The sequence below is a fragment of the Pseudoliparis swirei genome, chromosome 17 (assembly GCF_029220125.1).
Source record: "Pseudoliparis swirei isolate HS2019 ecotype Mariana Trench chromosome 17, NWPU_hadal_v1, whole genome shotgun sequence".
NCBI lineage: Eukaryota > Metazoa > Chordata > Actinopteri > Perciformes > Liparidae > Pseudoliparis > Pseudoliparis swirei.
This window is the reverse complement of record NC_079404.1, coordinates 19,246,692-19,268,888: the sequence shown is the minus strand read 5'-3', so window position 1 is coordinate 19,268,888 and position 22,197 is coordinate 19,246,692. Positions and strand designations below refer to the sequence as shown.

Sequence of the window (22,197 nt, the reverse complement as noted above, 5' to 3'; positions counted from 1 at the left end):
AGACAGACCGCATTCACATCCAGAAACAAAGCGACGGGTAAACGCACCGAGAACACTTCTTTTTTTTTGTAAACACGATTTAGAATTTTTGTTATCTCTCTCTCTACATATTCATAAGATATAGAGACATCCCAAGTGGAAAGGGTAAACACAACAACTGATATGCAAATGACACTTTCAGTTGATTTATTACATTCAATTAATTACTTTTGGTGTGAAATGTTGTGAAAAATATGCAAATGTCACATTATCTCATTGAATATGTGCTGATTTCCAAAACAGAAATCGAAACATTGGATATAGACATGTACAAAAAATGTGTCAAAGGATTTCAGAGGAGATTTGGGATCTCATCCAAATAAAAAAAAGACCGCACACAAAGTTACTGTTGTTACCAACTAAATTCTGGACAATTATTTATTTATTCATAAGCAAATGAGATATCACATAATGCTAACTTTTTGAATTTCGGAGAATTTTTCAATTTAAAAACAAATCTAAATGTAAATGTAAAATTACTTCTTTTTTGTTGCAATAATGTCCAAGACAAAATTGGAGTGGCAAGTGAGCGAGTGAGTCTCTCATTGGACCCGGCGAACTTCCTAAATGCCTGCTTGTTTCAAATCCCACACCTCCAGTCATGCTCTTCCACAGGTCGAGGAGCTCTTTCTAGGACCGAGTGCCCTTTAATATGTGAAGGACGAAGAGATTTTTCAACCAGGCTTCCTTGTACTGTAAACTAGATGGGGTTTAACAATCACACTTAATCACACAGTATATCATGGAAATTTCCTTCTGCCATGCGGCAACTCGGTTTGTATAACAAATTGATGGGTCATACACGTGATCACATTGTTTTCTTTAAAGCAAACTCTAATATATTGCATTTTTTTTTTAGCCATTACATATACCATGACGATAAAGTGATATATTGTGGAGGATTGTAGGGTTACAAAAGGGGATAACACCGCTTGCACGCAGTCCTCTGGTCGAGTTTAATATGACACCGATAAGAACATGTCTGAAATGATAACGGTATGTCTACTATGTCTATATTTAAAGCCAAAGGAGCCTCCGCTCGTATAAAGTAGAGGCTAATGTTCCTGCAATGCTGTTTGTCTGTAGCCACCAGTAGCTGCGAACCAAGAAAAGATGAGAAAATAATGATAGACAGACCTAATAAAATAAACCACTGCCAAGAAAAAGGAATTTTTGGGCAGTCAGTTAGCTAGGAATGTGTACCCTGTGGAAGAGTAATACCTTCTGGTTTTGGACCAGTACACAGAGAATTTATCCTCTCAGAACAATATGTAACCAAGGACAAGAACAACAAAACACTCGGACGCAAGTAACAGTTTCAGCTTTTGTATTTAAAAAGAAAAAATAATACGATTGTTGAAGCCATGAGTGACAATTAACAGCACCAATAGTAAGAGAAATGAATGTTCATTTGGGTTTCTGCGTTGTCTTTTTGTACCAATCGGGAACTTCTATATTAGTCTGAAAATGAAAGAAAAAGAGAATGGTGATTAGAAAAGTTGACTGTTGATGGTTTGTTTGTCTGTCTGATGTACACACCTGCCGCCAAGTCAAATTCTTTGTGTGTCTAAACACACGCAGCAAATACATGTTTCTGATTCTGATGCAGAGCATGCCAGCGCGAGCTCTTACAACCTTTCACACGATTCAATGATTTCTACGACAGCGTGTCTTTGCTCAGCTGACAACAGCGGAATGCTAGTGTGAAAATAAATGACAAAATGTGATTAATCCTTTCATGTCAACCTCTAGAGCTCCTTTGTCAGAACTTCTGTCGAGCAAGGTTTCAGTGGTGTGACTCATACAGGGCGTTGCCAAGTCAGACACTTACAAACACAGTGGGTTTGGGTTTGTTTGGGGACTCTTCTTCTGTGGTCCTGTTGATTTGTTTTCTTGCACCAGAGGTCCTCACAGCAGTTTTATCCGCTTCCGACAGGTTAAGAGCGTCTCCCTGTCCGGACCGCATGCTGATCAGGACCTGCTTCATCACCGCTAACTCCTAAAGAAATCACACGGTTCATGGAAATAGGGACACAAGGCTAAAACAATAAACAGGAATCTTTAAAGAAAAATAACTGGGAGTGTAGCGTCCCAAAAGGGCCAGATATATCAAATAAATCACGATGGTGAACTAAACACTCATATATTGTGTATTGCTCTTTTTGCATAACATGTATTTAATATTTTTACAAATGTCATGTTATTATATATTGTACGTCAGGGACTACGGATGGAAATTAGCTCAAAGCTATAATCTGGCATATTTACACTGAAAACATAACCTGTCTAAAGTGTTCATTAATGTGCATTGTCCCTCTTCAAATAAAACGATTAACTAACTAACATAATAAATGTATTAAACATATTTAGGACGATTGAAATACCTCAAATATATTTTCAAAGACAATACTATTTCAACAATTTGTGAAACATTTGCTTTGAAATGTATGTTTCCAGGAATGTGTATTGCTTCTTTCATGACATGTTTGTCTGCTGAGCTCCCAACGAGGGGACGACTTGCAATAAGCTCAACAAGCTCGAGGGTCTGCAGGGGTGGCAGCAGGGCAGAGGGGAGGACTCGGAGCCATTTCACGGTTCTATTTCTCCACTCTGAGGACATGAGCCCTGGCATGTCACACACACACACACACGCACACACACACATACACAAGAACGCACACGTACACCGGTGGCATCCCAAACAGCCAAGCTGAGGAACAGCTGTCTATGACGGGGCACATACTTTGAGCAGCAAGCGGCTGGCTCGAGGGACGCACTCCCACGTGCACGTACATGCGAACACACGCAATCTTGAAGGAAGCGTTGCCACACAGTGAAATAACAGCGGTACGATTAGTTCAGGGGTTTCTCAAAGTGAGGTCCGGGCTCCCACCACGACAGAAAGTACGGCTATTTTGGTCATTTATGCACCTTCTGTCATATAACGTCTAAAAGGCAGAAACCCCATCAGATGCTGTCGATTGGAGGGCCGTGGTCTAATTTGTGTCCGTTAGGGATCCTTGACAGGAAAAGTTTAGGAACCACTGGATTAGTTACAAATGAATCATTCACGTGATATTATTTTTTTCCTAAGTTATCAGTAGTTCACATTTGCCTTTATTATTACCTTCGCATTGAAAATGCGGAAGGTTATGTTTTGATCGCCGCGTATTCATTTGTATGCGTGTTATTCGCCTAACTCAAAAAGTATTAAACCGAATCGCATGTCATTTGGTGGGATGGTTGGTTATTATCCGGGGACCATTTGATTAGATTTTGGGATCGATCGGGTCAAAGGTCAAGGTCATGAAAAAGGTCAAAATCTTCTTGAATCGCATGGAATTTGGTGGGATGATTGGTTATTATCCGGGGACCATTTGATTAGATTTTGGGATCGATCGAGTCAAAGGTCAAGGTCATGAAAAGGTCAAAATCTTCTTTTTACCATAGCACGGTCAATTGTTATCCAGTTGGCATGCAACTAATGCCAAAATGTTCATAATTCAATGCCCAATCTTGTGATATGCGAAGGTATGCGCTCTACTGAGTGCCCATTCTAGTTTTTACTATGTTTCTTTTTTTTCTTCTTTTTTCTTTTTCCTGTTCTGGGTTTTGTTGTTGTTGCTTGTACGACATTTTATGTTTTGATCCATGTGTGTGTGTACTGTTAACTGTTTGTGTGCCTGTAGTAGTTGAGAGGGGCGGGGTTAAAGGGTTCGGGGCGGGGCCGTCCAACTCCTCATCTCAGAGGAGCCTACAGACCTCGCTTTGGACGGTCCTCCATTTGTACATTTTGTTGTTGTTAATGTCTGTCAGTATGTACACGTTATATATGTACCAATTGAAATAAATTACTTACTTACGAACCATTTTGATGACCAATAATCATTTTGCAAGCAAATAAAACGTTTTATTTCCTGATGTTTTATAGACTAAACAACAAATAAAAAGATGAATCAAAGGTGTAAACAATCTTTAGTTGCAGCCAGAACTAGAATTACTGCCTCGCGGTTGTCAAGTTGCTATTTACCTCCATGTCTGTCCAACATTTTTTGTGAGGTCCCAGTGACCTCTGACCACCGAAATCCAATCACTGTATCTTTCGGCATAATACTAAATATTTTAGTTACAGCACAAACAGCGCTACTTTGACATTTCCAACCACAAACATGGTGGTTTTACTGATTGATATTTATTTTACAAAGCGGGTTTTGTTGGAATTTTTCCATTTCGAAACAACTGCAGAAAAACTCGTCATGCGTACCTCTCGATGGTTGAGGAGTCTCTCCAGATCGGCGGCCATGTTGTTTTTCACCTGTTGCAGTGCAGTCCGTTCTTTCCTCAGAGAACTGGGGTTGCAACCAAAAACAGGCAGCGAGAGAAAGAGAGAGCAGATCTTAAGTGAAGAGAAAAGCATCACTGAACTCATGGTGAGGAGTGAATCGAATATTCTAGTTACGAGGTCATGCGATACTTGTGAATAACTGATTTATGGTTTCAGATTCTTTAAGCCGATGACATCATCACATTGAAGAAAAAGTGTAATATGCTGAATACTGTAGCTATCCTTTGTGAATAATAATTAGTTTTATTTGGCTTCAGGGTGGGGTCAGGTCTGGGTCAACACAGGACCAGGTGTGGTGTATCAGGATAGTTTATGGGGAAGATTTTGTTTTTAACGCAGGACTATAAACCAGTCTAAAAGGCAGCAGTTTTTGTTAACTAGCTTTGTGAGTATAAATCACTGGTATAAAACCATAAAAAGCCAAGCAATACATTAAACACACACGTCATACATTTCTAAAATATGCTGAATAATTAATGGTTGGTTAGGATCTTGTTAGACTCCAGTCCTGTCCAAGTGATTTTTTTCCTGGGGCTGTGACACAAGCAAGCAGGAGCTTGTGAAGTTGCTGCTTTGAAGCAAATCATCTCGCAGATCTTAAAAACAGCAGCTCGGTAACTTGACAGAGAAATCTAGACAAAAAATATTTTAAACTTGTGAGTCTTATAGCTTGAAATCTGCCTCCGCTGCAACTCTGTTGTTGTCAAAACAAACTAGGAATACAATTAATCCTTAAGACTGAAGTGCATAAAGTGAGAGTCTGTGTCTCCGCTGTTAGACACATAACGCTGCATAGCCACAGGAAAGCTTCAACAGATCCGTCAGATGGAATGGTGTGAAAGGCTGATGGGGATTTTAAAGTATTTTCTCCCTCTGCTGCTTGCCCCAGGTGAGAGCTCAGTGGTAGTGAGCAGCAAGAGAAAACCTGTAGTCTGTCACTTTGCATATTTCTCAGGTTAAAATACAGAGATACAGCAAGCTAGTGTGCTGATGTAATTTAAAAAAATTGTCTTAAAGAACTCATGCACACAGGCAGCTTTGCACTAAAGCAGGGGCCGGGAACCGATGGCTCGCGAGCCGTATGTGGCTCTTCCGGTGACGGCATATGGCTCCCAGACAATTTTGAGTTTGAGAAAAAAAAAGAAATCTCCGCCCGCCCCCTTTTAATTTTCTCTATCGCGCCAGATTACAGCAGAAGTAATTGAAGGTCCTTTTCTTAAAGACGTCTTTGTTTTTTTTAATGAAACTAAACGTCTGTTATTGATCGTCTCGACAGCAGCATGTCATTCTGCCTCTGCGTGTCGCGTTAACACTTCTCCGCAGAGCTCCGATGCCGGCGTGTACGTGCGCACCGGGACGGAGCAAAGAAAAGTCACCTGCCCCCCCCCCCCCCCCGTAGCATCATGCAGCACCAGAAATTGGATTAAAAGCAAGACATATTAAATTTATTATACGTTAAAAATACTATATGGCTCTCAATGAAATATATTTAGAAATATTTGGCTTTTGTGGCTCTCCCAGTCAAAAAGGTTCCTGACCCCTGCACTAAAGCATAATAAGCAATGTATCAGAGGAACAGATGCAGACAAAAGGAGATTGGCCTACTGCAGAGACGCCTAAGGGTAGGGAGGTATGACCTGTTGCTTTAAGGAGTAAATTAAAAGACAGCGAATGTAAGAGATTAAATGAACAAGGAGACATGGCACAATAGTTAATTGACTTCAATTAAAATACATAAATAATAAATGACTTAATTTCTGTGTTCAGTTCCTTCTTGTAAAGAGAGACAGGTTGCTCTTTGTGAAGGAGTGTTCTGTCGATGTACCTGACGTCATCCTCAAGCGAGTCGAGACGCTCCTTCAGCGCCGTGATCTGCGTATCCTTCTGTCTCACCGTGTCGATCAGGTAGCTATAGGGCTGGTGTGTCTGCTGCAACAGCTGGTTGGCTGCCAACAACTGAGGAACAAAGCAAATATGCTCAATCACATACAATAACTAGAATGGGCACTCGGTAGAGCGCATACCTTCGCATATCACAAGATTGGGCATTGAATTATGAACATTTTGGCATTAGTTGCATGCCAATTGGACAAAAATGTATCGTGCTATGGTAAAAAAAGAGTTTGACCTTTCCATGACCTTGACCTTGACCTTTGACCCAATTGATCCCAAAATCTAATCAAATGGTCCCCGGATAATAACCAATCATCCCACCAAATGTCATGCGATTCAAGAACATTTTGACCTGTTCATGACCTTTGACCTTGACCTTTGACCCGATCGATCCCAAAATCTAGTCAACTGGTCCCCGGATAATAAACAATCATCCCACCAAATTTCATGCGATTCGGTTCAATACTTTTTGAGTTCTGCGAAAGATTTTGACCTGTTCATGACCTTTGACCTTTGACCCGATCGATCCCAAAATCTAATCAACTGGTCCCCGGATAATAAACAATCATCCCACCAAATTTCATGCGATTCGGTTCAATACTTTTTGAGTTCTGCGAAAGATTTTGACCTGTTCATGACCTTTGACCTTTGACCTTTGACCCGATCGATCCCAAAATCTAATCAACTGGTCCCCGGTTAATAAACAATCATCCCACCAAATTTCGTGCGAATCGGTTCAATACTTTTTGAGATTTGCGAATAACACGCATACAAATAAATAAATAAATAAATACACGGCGATCAAAACATAACCTTCCGGCATTTTCAATGCGAAGGTAATAAATAAATAAATAAATAAATACACGGCGATCAAAACATAACCTTCCGGCATTTTCAATGCGAAGGTAATGACTCCGCCTCCCCAATGTCGGGTTCAACTCCGGTTCCTTTTGGTAGTACCACCGTTTAATGATACGCCTGAAACTCGGGTATACACATGTGCACGGGTTGAACGATTCAACAACACAGTGCGACACATCTGTCATCATATTGTTCAATATACTGAAAATTACTTGGTTATAATCGGAATATTTCACTTTAAAAATGAAAGAAAATCAGATCACACTCAGTTAAATCAAACTATAGTCTAATCCTCCTCATTGTGCCGTATTTGAGTTCATTCATGTAGATATATAAAACATTAAAATGAGTCACAACCGGCATTTTCTTATCTCTGTTGTCATCCGGGTTGCTTGATTGCCCATTGATGTGAGTTGTTCTGAAGGCGTACCCAACTCCTTTTCCTTTTTAAAAGTAGTCACAAGTCATAAAGTTAAAATACAGTAAAAGTTCATAAACTTAACAACTTCATTCTTGGAATTACTGTCAGAAAAGAAATTTCACATAGTTTCTGATCATCCTTCACACAAGAGTCTGAATGTTCTGTGTGTATTAAGATATTACTCAGTACTCAGTGTCATGCTTGGAATCTGCAAAAACAATAGATATAAGAAGGGTGTTACACATTAAACCACTTTTACAGCCAGCGAGTAGTGAGCAGAACTGGGTGGGAGGGTAGGGCGCCTGTGTGGGTGGTTAAGCGGTTAACACCCTTTCTAGTGAATAAAAACTATAATTTTTCACCCTTTTCTTTCACACTCGATGCATTATCAGGCCAGTCTCACCTGGCAGTTGAATGTCTGGTTGATTTAGTCTCAAACCTGCCCGGCCTCTCTATTCCATCTTGCACAACCTCTCCGCTCATTGAGAATACAATGAGCGAGAACCAAGCGAGCGCATTGGTCGCCCGAGCCGTCGCTCTCGCGATCTAAATCCTCACTCGATGATTTTCAGCGAGAAGTGGACACGTGACCGCGGTTGCACAAATTTGGCACAAACCGTCAAGCACAGAAAATATACACACGCCCAAAAGTAAAGTCTCAGCAAAGCACACACATAATATGCCGAACAAAAGCAACAATGATTGGCCTGTTGAGTTGTTGGTTGAGTGAAGAGCGCGGCCGTCACAGTCCTGAGCAGCGGTTCCCACTGTGCCAACAACTGTGACAAGCACTAAGACACACGGCTCGCTCTTCTCAAACAAAGTGCGAGGTGTCTACGGCCGGTTCTCCAACAACATGTCCTTTTCCTGGCAGTTTGAGAAGCAGATTCGGAGAAGTGACGTTGTTTAACTTGTACAAGTAAAGACCCAACAGAGGCAGAGGACGCCGTTTGAGGATACGCGCTGTGACCGACCTCACAAGCTCGCTTTTTAGACTAAAGGTGCGTTCGCACCAAAAGCGATGAGATTTTTTTTTCTTCGTGCGACCGAATTCCATGTAAAGTCAACAAACAGATGCGCAATTGTCGCCCCTAGTTGAAATATTTAAACTTTAAATATATATATTTTTTAACATTTTTATTATAAGACAAAAGACAATACATAGACATAACACCTAGAGGACAATAAACAATGCAGACGACAAAACAATGGACATAACATCATAAAGTCAGAGTATTTGTGGAAAAAAACAACAACAACAAAAAACAAAAAACAAACAAAACAAAAATAATAATAATAATAATAAATATTTCAACTTTGAGGCGATCATTTCGCAACTCGGGCCAATCAGCTCTCGAGTTGCGGAGGATAATAATAGTATGAACACAATAACAGTGTTTAGATGTTCCGCTCTCGTAGCGCTGGAAGCGGAAGTCATTCGGACGTAAAAGTGACTTCATCGGTGAAAGTGACCGAGCTGAGTGAGCCTACGGGTGATGTCATGTATAAATATATATATATATGATATTAATGTTATGAACGCAAACACGAGGGCGTTAGATGTTCAGACGTGTGTGGGATGTCCTCAACAAGTATAAAGCAGAACTAGTGGTTAGTTCTTCATGGTTGATGAAGGGGATGATAACGGTCTTTACGGAGACGAGACACGGAGTCAAGCCCCGCCCCTCGCGGAGCGTCGCGCCGCTCGTGGCGTGAACCCGGCGAATGGTCGAGCGAGTAAACTCGCGCGTTTTGTTCGACGCACTGCCGCTGACAGCAGAGGGTCGCGTGATGCTGTGAGGAGGTAAGCGGTCGGCGATGAGAGAGGAGCCACCGCTCTTGGCTCTGTGATAATGACCACGTTATGTCATCAGGGAGAGGTACAACAAATAATCGGATACAAATGATACGGCTTTGATGGAGGCTGTGGAATAACCGTAATCTAAGTTGCTGTCGGAGATTTGTAATGATGGGAATAACATAGTGCGTGTTGCAGGCACCGACTTGCACTGCTTTGACTGTTTTCTTTTGATTGTTGTTACACTTTCTTTCTAAAGCTTCATTTAAACTTTACCCCATTAATAATGGTCCCCAGGGCATACGAGCACCTGAATGCTGCGAGCGTGTGCGAGCCTCCCTGTGTGTGTGCATACGTGTGCTTGCGTGTGCGCCTCCCTCTGCGAGTGTGCGTGCGCCTCCCTCTGCGCGTGTGCGTGCGTTTACCTCTTCAGATATCCGTCCCGCCTGTGACTTGTGTCTCTCCAGCTCTCTCGTCAGAGACGTGTTCTGCCTCTCGAGCTGCAGCACCCTGCGGGCCAGGTGAACGCTGCACGACACACAGACACAAACACGGTTGTGGAAATTCCAACTCGTGACAACACAAACGAGTTTAAACTAGTGCGTCTTCGAGTTGTTTACCCGACAGTTTAAGGAACCACCGGAGTTCGGATCAGTTGCACATACAGGCTTCAAGTTGAAGTGAAGTGTCGAGTCAAATTCAAGAAAACAAAATAAATATATATAGACCATCTCGCGATGGGATCGCACCAACAGATGAAGCCGGGGGCTTCGAACACCCGACTTGCTGCGCCCTTGCTCGGACCACAGCCATCTTCGAAGTCAACCTTCATTTTTAAACGACATACAGCTGCAATGTATCTCTCACAATTGTGACACTATTACGGGGACAAAATGTGTCAGATTTAGTGCAAAATGTGATGTTTAAATTCTTGCACTATGTTGACTGTTGATGGTTTGTTTGCCTTTCTAATGTACACACCAGCCGCCAAGTCAAATTCTTTGTTTCTGATGGAAATATAAACATCTGTCAAAGTCTCCACAACACACACACACACAGTTAAAACAATACCAACAACAAGCTGTCGCGACTGGTGACAACGAACAAATGATTGTTGGCACAAATCCCAAATCTGCCTGATGAAACAGCACACTAATATATCAGTTCAAACCATTGTATAACTAGAGCGGGCACTCGGTAGAGCGCATACCTTCACATATCACAAGATTGGGCATTGAATTATGAACATTTTGGCATTAGTTGCATGTCAATTGGATAAAAATTGACCGCGCTATGGTAAAAAGAAGATTTTGACCTTTCCATGACCTTGACCTTTGACCGGATTGATCCCAAAATTTAATCAAATGGTCCCCGGATAATAACCAATCATCCCACCGAATTTCATGCGATTCAATAAGATTTTGACCTTTTCATGACTTTGACCTTTGACCCGATGGATCCCAAAATCTAATCAAATGGTCCCCGGATAATAACCAACCATCCCACCAAATTTCATTGCGATTCTGTTTAAAACTTTTTTTGTTATGCGAGGAACACGCATACAAATAAATAAATAAATGCACGGCGATCAAAACATAACCTTCCGCATTTTCAATGCGAAGGTAACAAACAGTATATTTAGGACTAAGCACACACAGGTGCCATGTGATCAAATTCCAATGTTCCCATCGCACCACCTCTGATGACGTGTTCTCCTGTTCTTGATATGTGAAGTGTAGCATGTGCTGTACCTCTGTTTCAGTCTCCTTTTAGCCGTCGTGGGAACATTGGCGCCGTAGCCGTACGAGAACAGCACTCTCTCGGCCTCCTCTTCATTCTCAACTGGCAACAGACAGAAACACAAATACTGTATCTACACAACTATTATGACAACAATGTGGTAACTTGTAGGTGTTATTATTGTCCTGCTCCTGTTAGTATTTTGTAAAACTACCAAGCCGGGAGTTAAATGATGTTGTGTTACACAACGTCTTCCTTTTCTGTTTAACTTCTCTTCTTCCATCCACTACAGCTTCACTCCAGCTTGACAATAGCGATCAGCAAACTTTCCATTATCGTTCCCTATATCTTAATTATCTCTTAATATTATTGAACACATTCTCTCATGCCAGACAAGGCATTTGAAGGGGGCCGTGTTTGTTAGTTTGTGCTTCCATCTTTCTGACCACACTGTAATGAGTGCAGTGTTATGTTACGAGTGCGGCTCTTACTTTCAGCGGCCTGCATGGTGACTTGGTCCAACTCCTGCTCCAGCTTCTCGTACGTCTCCAGGCGAGATGCCTGCTCGGCATTCTGGGCTTGCAGCTCCACCGACCGCTTCTCTGATGACATCTGCAGCCTGTAAAACTCCTGGGTCAGGAGCTGAAGGGCCGGAGGAGAGTAGAGGGAGAAGAGAGGGAGAGGGGTTGGGGGAGAGGGAGAGCCAGTGAGCCTGTGGTGGCCAGTTGAAAAAAAATGTAACTTGTCAAAATTTCTTCCCCGAGGTGTAATGTTTATGCAAAATGTTGTTGGTGTAAAATAAATTATAGAAAAGGGATCATATTTTCACTATATTTCCAGTTTTTTTTCCTTTTTACCATTTTTGCACACGCAAAGCCCCCAATGTGTTTACATTATTCTTGTTTCTTAAGTTGTTTTCACCAAAAGAGAAATATTGTTGAAACATTGAATCAATATTATAACCAACTAAGAACGCCCTACATTTTAGATTAAATTGTATTTTATGTTACTCACACTGAAACTCATGACTTGTGAATGGTTTCCCATGTTTACAAGCAGAGACAAAAAGACAATCACAAAGAGCGAAAGAAGTGGGGAAACAAATGTAAAATAAGTGAAAATAAATCTAAATGTAAGGACGACTTCTATTCCAAAAGACATAAAAGCTTTAAACCTCACTTGTATAACAAAGAACAAAATTAAGCTAAACAACTCCGTAGTCAAAAGCTAAACTCGCTCTTCATTCATGTATTTTTCAAGAGATAAAAGATCTTTGACCATCATGCTCATGTGCGATGCATCGTTTCACCGTGCTTGTCCCTCTGGCGAGCAGGACAGGGTTAAACACAGGTGAAGAGTTCAACCTCAGCTAAGTGCATCGAGACATCAAGAACAATCTGCACTCAATTAACTTATTGTATAAATGGGCGTGCTAGTGGACAGAGATAAGAATGGAGCCGCTGGACCAGCACACAAAGACTGGATAGACATATTCCCTAGAGTGGAGCATTAATCTTTAAGTACGTTGGATGGACTCCTCCCGAAATGAACCGAACAATGATTTATTCATCAGTTGGACATTTTCGGGTTGTCGTCGTTCATGTGATGGTGACAGCAAGTAAGCAACTTTCACACCAATAAACCCCAATGGTGCGAATCTGTAAATATGGGCGCAGTTCTATTTGTTATGGCTTCCTATTCAAAATGTTGAACATGAACCAACAGGATTTCTGAATCTTTTAGCAACATACGCACAGATATATAGTCTGGTTTATTATTTCAAATCCATCTAAAACTCCAACCAACAACAAATGTTGACTGGCTGAAATCAAATCATGAGAAGAAGAGGCACGCACAAGTGACTAGATAAACTCATTACTGGGTGTACCGCTGTAATGCAATGAGTAAAACATCTTCATTTTGCCTTAATGTTTAGAGTACCTCCAGTTTCTTCTGTTGTTTCTCACACTCCAGCTGGCACTGGGCCAGCGCCTTCACCGTCTCATCCTTGACCATCTCAGCGCGCTCAGCCTCGAAGGAGTGCAGCTTAGCCTGATTGGACAGTTCTGATACCCGGCTGTCAGTACCCAGCTGGAGCCGACGGAACCTGCATTAGATGGATGGAGACACACACACACACACACACACACGACTAAATATGAATGTGAGTCGGTGTGTAAACTCAGCTCCGCGCCACTGGTTGAGCTCAGATGTGCCCGTTGGTTTCAAAGACACGTTGCAGTGTGTTCCTTCGTTCAGGTAGAATCAGGCATGTTTGGAAATTGGCACGGAAGTGACTATTCAGCACAATGAACACGAGTTTGTATGTTCAGCACAGTGGCACTATATAAAAGCAGGTCTTAAATCATCTGAATGCAAAAGCGTGTTTCTTAACGGCCCTCGCAGCAATGTTTGTTCTCGTTTTATCCGTCATGTTTGTAGTCGTTTCGGTGAAACTTGTTTCGACTTCGGAAGAAAGAAAAAAATTGAATGTATTCTACAGTTTCGGTTTTGACACGAGTCCACGTGTGGGAACGCTTTCACACAACGCGGAGACCTGAGCAGCCGTCACTAGTTTTTTGAGCGCAGTGCTTTTTCACAGACAGATCTCAAGCACAAACACAGACCCTGGAGGTTTGGTTGGATAATATTAATAACTCTCGATTACAGCTGACCCGATAGGATTTCATCATCCACGGAGCGCAGGCATGAGCCGAGTGCTCACAGTGACAGACATGTACACATGGCCAAAGAAGAAAAAATAGTTCCAGAAAAATGTAACTTGCTATACCGGAGTGGGCTTTTCTCTGTTCAAAGGGCAGAATATACAGCTACTGAGCACCTGACACTGGGTTTCCCCGAGGCAACTTTATTACAGCCTCGTTTAGCTCTGCTCGAGGGGTGAAAATGAAATGCACTGAATACTTTGTCTTTGTTTTGGACGTGTTGATCATCGTAACCAGCCTGTCGGCCGGCATTCTGTAACAGAGTGCCGAGATTCAAGCCGGTCCTCTACGCTACAAACCATCTGACGCCATTTCAAGCTTGCCCGCCTCATTCTTTGCCCCAAAAATAGGGGCATGCGTGGGGTTAGGGGTTAAGGGCTTGAGGATCGCATCTGTCGTTGCTGGCTTGCGATGTGACGCAGAGGGGGAACGTGATCGCAGCAGAGAGAGAGCGAGAGCGAGAGCGAGAGTGAAGTGTGTGTGTGTGTGTAAAGAAAGACCAACAGCTGGTGGCTTGGATCTAGAGAAATGACTGGTATGTAGTAGTAACCCAGGAAAGAGACACTGCTGCTACTGCTGCTGCTGCTGTGTACGTGCGTCGCTGCCTGCCTGTTGGTTGCAGATCAAATATTGTTTAAGTTTCATGAGTGTAAGTTAAGTGTTGTGGAAACATATTTTTCTACTTAGTTCTCTTCAATACCAACATGTTTCTAAAAATGTGTTATGAGAAACATCGGATGCGAATATACATCATTAATTCACAGACAGACATGAATGTATGCCGCAGAAATATATCACAAACAGGATGCATCGTTCAGGAGGCTGACTGAAAGGACTTCTCCAATAACAACAAAATGCCAGCTTAAATATGTGTGTGCGCAGCAGGGCTCACAATATATCTGTTGCAATGTCCACGCAAGATTTGAAACTTCCTTCAGGGACGTGACACCGAGGCATCTTTTGAGGCCAGAGTGAGATGGGGATGTTTGCCTCGGGCAGAGAAGGTGACCGGCAACTTGGAGACAAATCACTCGGAGGATGGTTGGGAAAGGGGAAATGACTATAGAACGCAGGTGTAATTTAACATGTGCAAAATCTGAATAAAACAGGCTTTAGATTCATCATTGCGCCAGCTTTGTCAACAACAAAAATCCCGTCTAAAAGGAGCTATTTAAAATCCTTAGCCACAGTTCAAGGGGATTTCCTAAGCATCTAAATAGTCTTCAGTGTCCCGTCTCACTTTGAATTCAAACCTGCCGTTTCACTTCCAAATGGCAGGCGGCCTTAAGATTCATATTCACTTAAATAGCAACCGATTTGAAATTTGTTTCAGTGCGCTGAACAACAAACTATATAATCACTTGGCACAGAAACATACTAACACAATACGATTACAGTAACCAGGAAGGTTCATGCCCTTAAAGTGGAGCATTGAGGCGGATCGCGTCAGGATAAACTGTCGGGGAAGTGAGATGATTCATGGTGTGGAGGGTTGCTTTACAATTGTTCAAAACTTTCAGTTGAATGTAGATGTGACCAGACCAGTGACACCAGTCAGTAAACTTCCACACACACACACACACACACACACACACACACACACACACACACACACACACACACACACACACACACACACACACACACACACACACACACACACACACACACACACACACACACACACACACACACACACACACACACACACACACACACACACACACACACACACACACACAGGAATTAAAACTGACAGGAAGCTCATGGTACAACAATGAATGTAGAACCAGGTGACTAATATGCAAATCAGTGATGTCCGCTTTATAAATCATGCCAGAGGCCACCACCGTAAGGATGAGGAAATGAGGTGGTTAAACCACGTGACGGCATATTTCAAAATCAGACATCGTTCCTCTGAAAAATGTCTCAAGTTGTCGGTTTAGCAGTTGCCCTCAGGTGACTTTCCTTCCCTGATCTACAGCTTTGTGAGTGCAGCCAGGCAGTGACCTCCATTCAAGTGCAGCAGTTGCCGTACAGTACTGTTTAACTTCTAAAGGGCCAATGGAGCTGTTCAACATATTGATGGCATGGCATCTTGTCTTCATTATTTATTCACAGTTGCGAGTGCAACTGGTTCTGCAGGTAGCTGCTGAAGATTTGAAAAATGGGAAACGGGAGAATTTTATGAGGTGAAAAGACTTTTTAGAAAGAAAAGTGTGTGTTAGTGATAAAGCAGATTCTACATTTTGATTTTGGACACACTTTAAAGGGTTTGTTGACCCAAATAGCTAAAAAATGTTTCTCCTTCTCGTGGTTTAGAGGTTTGGTTTTATTTGTCCAGGTTTTTTGCTTTCGGCCTTCGTCCCATACATAAAGAAGGTGAATATAATTCCCTTTATAAAATACAAATACAGCCCATATGCATGGCTAGATAACTCTGGAAGTGAGTGAGAAATGCGGTTTTTCTTTTTTATGTTTCTTGTAAAATCGAGTGAACCAAATTTTTGACTGACACTTCAAACTTTACTGTTTGAGTTGGAGTCATAAAAGAAAAGCAGGGAGAAGAAATAAATAATAAATAAATAAATGCACCTGTCATCATTTCGATAAAAACTGTATGGACCGATGTATGAGATATTAATGTGTGTGAAGGAAGGTCAAAACTCACTGTTCCAGCAACTGGTCGTATCTGGACTGCGTGTCTCTGTCAGAAGTCACAGCTCTGTCCTTCTCCAGCACTGCGTTGTCTCTGGCCTCACGCAAGTTTCTGTTCAATCACACAAACACAACACGCAGGTTCTGTTATGTCCGAGATAATAGAAACGTGTTTTTTTTTTCCTTTTGAAAATAAAAGTAAATACCAACTTAGTATTTACTTGTATTTGTATGCCACTGGGAAGTACCTGTGCTCATAGCTTTTCCTCTTATGAAATATTTGCATATGCTATTTCAGTCTGCTGACTTATTCTGTGCTGCGTGCTGGATGAGCGGTGGAAAACAAAAAGTCAGTTTCGACATTGAGCACAATTCATCTCTTCCCTCACACATTGCTCGGACGCAGCTTCCTGCCAGAATACAACAGAGGACACTTGATCTTTTAACCCTCCTGTTACCTTAGGGTCAATTTGACCCCATTCAATGTTTAATGTCGGTGTTCTTTCGGGTCAAACATATAAGAAATATCAACTTTTTTATATATTTAAAGGGCTATTTAGGTAGTCAACAAACAAACATAAAGTACCTCACACTTAAACTTGGAAAACAATATTAATTCTAATAATTTTCTGGAGGTTTTAATTGCTGGGGTCAAATTGACCCCAAGGGTAAAATATGTCAGAAATATAAAGGTAACAGGAGGGTTACACATTGAATGGGGTTAAATTGACCCTCAGGTAACAGAAGGGTTAAGAAAGACTCTTGAAATGACTTGTTTTTAGAGACGCAACAAAAACAACATATTTATTTGCCAGATAATGTTCACAAAAAGTGCAACTTTGCCATGTTTGAATAGCGCTCCTGATATTTGTCAGTTTTTACCAACATTTATACATACATGCCGTTATTAAGAGTTATATAAAAATAAGCCTGATACCTGTTCTCCCTCTCGTACATCTCCCTGGAGGTTCTCTGCAGATTGTCGATCTCCTGACTGGTTTTCAGCCTGATGTTCTCCAGCTCCTCTCTCAGCTTGGCCTCATACTCGGACTTATAGCGGTCTCTGTGGAAAATAAAACAAAAGGACTGAAACAACTTAGGTCTCCAACGTTAAAAACAATATAATATTGGCTGCTGGTGCAAAAACTGCAGAGCCTAACCTGGATGCCACATATTTTTCATAGGCGTCTTCCCTCGCCTTCTTAGTGTCTTCTAATTGGACCTGGACCACAGAATCAAGACGCGAGAGCGCATTAGAAGACTCCGTCCTATTATTGAATACATGGTGTAATCGATGAGTGTTAGAGATGATCAACTGTATGAACCTGCAGCCTCTCCAGGCGGTCTTCTCCATGTGCACAGCGGACACTGAGCTCCATGTTCTGCCTGTGCAGATACTCCTTGTCCTTCTGCAGGAGACTCACTGACTGCTGCGATGCTGCCACCTGGAGGACAGGAAGGGGAAACAATGAAGAACCGTTACGGAACAAAGAATAATCAAAGAGACCTAAGTGAGAATGATGGAGACAGATTATGCGGCGTGTGTGTGTGTGTGTGTGTGAAGCACCTCTTTGCTGAGTGTGTTCCTTTCTCTGGCCACTGCTGTGTGAGTCAAGTCCAGTGTCTCAAATCTTCTCTTTAACTCCTTTAGTTCTGCCTCAAAGTTGTCCCGTTCACTACAAAACACAGTGTAAATGGTAAATATACATTTGAACGTGCACCGTACATATCCAGAACCGAAGTAAATAAAGGAAACTATACAAGAGAAAAAGGTGTTTTCATGATTCCTAAAACTTAGAATAAGAAATGACACACCTTCAATAACTTAAAATACTGACTCCTGATCCTCCTTTATACACCAAACACAACGGCTTTGCCTGCCTGTCTCATTATGAGCGCTGCCTCCTTTAAAGACACAGTCTACAACGCTGTACTGTGGCCTTCAAAAGGAGACAACAGTAGACAGCTGACCTCTCAAATAAGGTGGAGTCACTGCTCTCGTTCTGTCTCTCTCTCTCACACACACACACACACACCGTTTGATGGCAGGGTAGTTGTCCCGGCGATAATCTCCTTCTTGGATCTGCTGTTTGGTATCGGCCAGTTCTAGTGTCAGTCTCTGGCTCCTTAACTCCAGCTCGGTACGTAGCCGCCGCTCCTCCTCGTAGCTCTGTGGATACAAAGACAACTTCTTCACGATGGGAGTATTCACATCATTAGTTGTGCTTTGCAATAAGCAGGAGCATACCTCCTGAACATAACAATATATATTTCTTCCAGTAGGAATTTAGCAAGAATCCCTGTTCAGAAAATGCAGATTCTCAAACAGCGCAATGATGTCGTGACCATCACATCCTTTTTACGGAGTTATCTAGAGCTGATGGGTAATTTACCTGCTGGACATGTCAAAGTGGAGAGAAGAAACTGACGATAAAGGCAAGCACCTGTTCAGTGACAATATCTCCATACTGAGGCACTCAAACGATGCTCATTTAGTCTGCGGCTGGCTGTGGCTCAGTGGCTAGAGCGGGTCGCCCTTTACCCAAGGTTGGCAGTTCCTATATGTCCTTGAGCAAGACACTAAACCCCAAGTTGCTCCCCGGGTGATTTACTGCAGCCAATAGATCCCAAAATGATTAAGAGGGGTAAATGCAGAGGTCAAATTCCATGTTTGCAACTGTATGTATTTGATGAATGCAATAGTTTAAGTTTCAAAGGGTCTCAGGATTGCCAGTCATGTTGTTGTGGTTTTTGCCAGATTCCTTCCTGCCTTCAGCATGTTGCATCATTATCTCATCAATGTGCCATTTATGCCTACAGGGCGACAGCTGACTGTCATTTTTTTACTTCCATCACATCACATGACTTTCATTTTCAACACCGCAGGCTGTAAAATTAACATTTCGAGGATGCTTTAACTGACACATCTAGCAAAACACATTTTCGGTGGTTTACGTGTCTTCCACATTTCGGTTAAAGGTAACTGAACCTCTTGATCAATCAAATAAAAAGGTCACACAAATCAGTACATGTTTATTTAAACTTTACAGTGAACATAGTATATGATTTTGACAGAGATTAAATGGAAATAAACAACAATTGGTGAAAGGAATGCAAAGATAAAGAATACAATAATGCAGAATGTGTGTCACTTCAAAACAAGAGAACTCACACAGGAAGATGAAAGAATGTAATAAAGAGGTGTTGTGCAAGCTTGTGTATGTGTGCCGTACCTCCATCAGAGCCCTCAATTGGGTTCGGTGTGTATTCAGGTCATCAGTCAAACTGTCTCTCTTCACACTGAGCTCAGCCAGCTGAGCCCGCAGAGGAGTCACCACCTCGTAGAAACGCATCTAAACACACAGAGAAAGGGTCGCCATGTCAGCGTCAACCATCTCTCCATCATATCCCGTCTCTCTGGGCCATTATGGTGGTGTAAAGAATAGGCAGTGCCCTCCATACTTACAGCTATGTATTCCTGAATCGAGATTTTGTCTTCAGGGAGGTCGCGGAGCTCCTGGTACTTGTTCTGAGAGATGTCCAGATCCCTGAGAGACCTCCGCAGGTCTCCACCTTTCTCACACAGCTGCCGGTTGGTCTCCTCTAGCTGCTGCTGCCTGAGCAGGATGGCCTCCATCTCTTGCTTTCGCAGAACCTGCTGCTTCCTAGTGATGACAATCTTAGTTAGCACAGTTTACATTTGTGCTTACAACAGAGAAGAGTTATCCCGCTAAACCGTGTTTCTATGCATTTCAAATAAATATCCCTTTCCCTTAACTGACATAAAGGCAAAGCAATCAGAATCAGAAGAATCATTTATTGCCAAGTATGTTGGACATACAAGGAATTTCTCTTGGCGGGTGGTGCATAACAATAGACGATAAGAAAAATAAACACGGTGCAAGACATATGAATATGTTCCATTTACAATTACATTTTAATTTACAATAAATGTATGATAAACTACTCCCATATTCTCTTCATACATTGTTCTTCAATCAGATCATTAGTTACAGTTAACTTGCACACACAGACATTTCAGCCTGTGTGATCTAGATGGGAGTTTACTTGGTATTCAATAATACGTCTGATAATTGTGTGATGGTGCCAAGACAGCACCTTACTGTAGGGCTGCATGGAAAACTAAAAAAATTATTACTTTTTAAAAACATATTTGTCTGCCAATACAACCTTTTCAAAGGTTGCAGATAAGGCATTTGTATCGTTTCAAACATATTATATACACACAGTAATGAGAGAGAGAGAGAGAGAGAGAGAGATCAAATTAGAGTATATCTGCCTGGATTAACCCAATCACACTGTCCATCACCACCTCAACATTTCCTCACCTGCTCTCCTCGTGAGTAATTTTCAGCTGGCTGTCCAGCCTCAGAGCCAACACCTGCTTCTGATGTAGAGCATCATTCAATCTCTCCTCCAGCTCCTCTACCTGACATATAAAAACGCATGCATGAAAACAATCACAACACTATTATTTTAGGGTTATCATTTGGGGAAATGACTGCCTTCTCGTCAGGTGGGCATATGCAGGTCTTACTCTCGCCTCTCATCGTGTGAGAATATTGTGATGAGAGGCACACACACACCCACACATCCACATAAACACCGTCCAGCTCTCCTTCCGTCTACCTTGGACATGCTGTCGGCCTTCATGTTGTCTATGATCAGGTTCTTCTGAGAAAGTTCAATTTTCAGCAGCTGGACGTTGTGCAGCAGCTCCTTCCTCTCGATCAGCTGGCGGGTCACCTTCTGGGAGCCATCGCGCTGCTCGTCGGATGAGGAGATATCCTCAGTGGTGGGCACGGTTGTTTCTAGGCTGATGTCCTCCGACTCCAGGTCTAGGGAGCTGGAGACGTTGGCTGCTGTCGACCTCAGCGGTTGCTTCTTAGGAGGCATTTTCTGTTGTGCTGGTCCTCTTTATTTAACCAGCTAAAGTTTAATAGCGGAGCCAGTTACTGTAACGGAGATTACGTGATATTACAAATGCTTTGTTAATCAAGAGCTAACGTTAACGGCCATCGCGATGTATGTCGCTAGTTTGCACCAAGGAGACCCGTAAACAAACCCCGACCGCACATCAACCTAGCTAGCATAAACCGCTTTAAACATACTATCAATGTACTCATACTTAAGAAACTTAGATACATGCCCCCCAAGTTAAAGTTAAAGTGAAACCCCGGAGCTGACACGAGCACACGGTGAGGTGTTTATTTTAATTTTTAAGGGTCCCGCTCTGAGCCGCCTGCAAACCGCCAACAGAGCGACGACGACGGTGATGAGTGGCGTTGAGTACAGCGCCCCCTGCTGTAATGAACCTGCAGTGCAATGAACGTCCGCTTGTCTGTCATTCATTACGATGACCGAGCATGCAGTACTCCCTCCTGACACATAGGGGCGCTATAAACTTGGACAACCAGTTCCTCTTTTGACTTCTTCTGCTTTGTTTTCATTGAACACCATGTAGATGGCCAACCAAAACTAACGTTGAACACCGATTTTCTAATTATGTTTACATTAAAACACGTAAAATGTTATTATTTTCAAATAGAAGTTGACTATTTAAAAAAAAAATTGTCTTTACATAGATATTAACATATATGACTGTTATCAACAGTTGAAACTCGACTGCACGTGTTTGTCAGGACTCCGGGAAGGTTTTGTCGGCCCACTCAGTTAGTTTACACATGGGCAGCTA

The 22,197-nt window shown here is 42.1% G+C and overlaps 1 protein-coding gene across 1 annotated transcript; it reads right to left on the bottom strand.

The window, feature by feature from the left end:
- Positions 1-1,349: 1,349 nt before the first annotated feature.
- Positions 1,350-21,746, bottom strand: pibf1 (progesterone immunomodulatory binding factor 1). The gene is made up of 18 exons (XM_056436107.1): positions 21,132-21,746; positions 20,831-20,931; positions 19,948-20,146; positions 19,715-19,834; positions 18,518-18,651; positions 18,049-18,157; positions 17,807-17,926; positions 17,642-17,703; positions 17,419-17,544; positions 16,495-16,593; positions 13,039-13,204; positions 11,589-11,739; positions 11,109-11,199; positions 9,783-9,885; positions 6,210-6,340; positions 4,304-4,388; positions 1,871-2,038; positions 1,350-1,500 (listed from the first exon to the last, which is right to left on the bottom strand). The coding sequence occupies exons 1-18, from the start codon at positions 21,396-21,398 to the stop codon at positions 1,447-1,449; spliced, it is 2,286 nt and encodes a 761-aa protein (XP_056292082.1). The 5' UTR covers positions 21,399-21,746; the 3' UTR covers positions 1,350-1,446.
- Between the last annotated feature and the right edge of the window lie 451 nt (positions 21,747-22,197).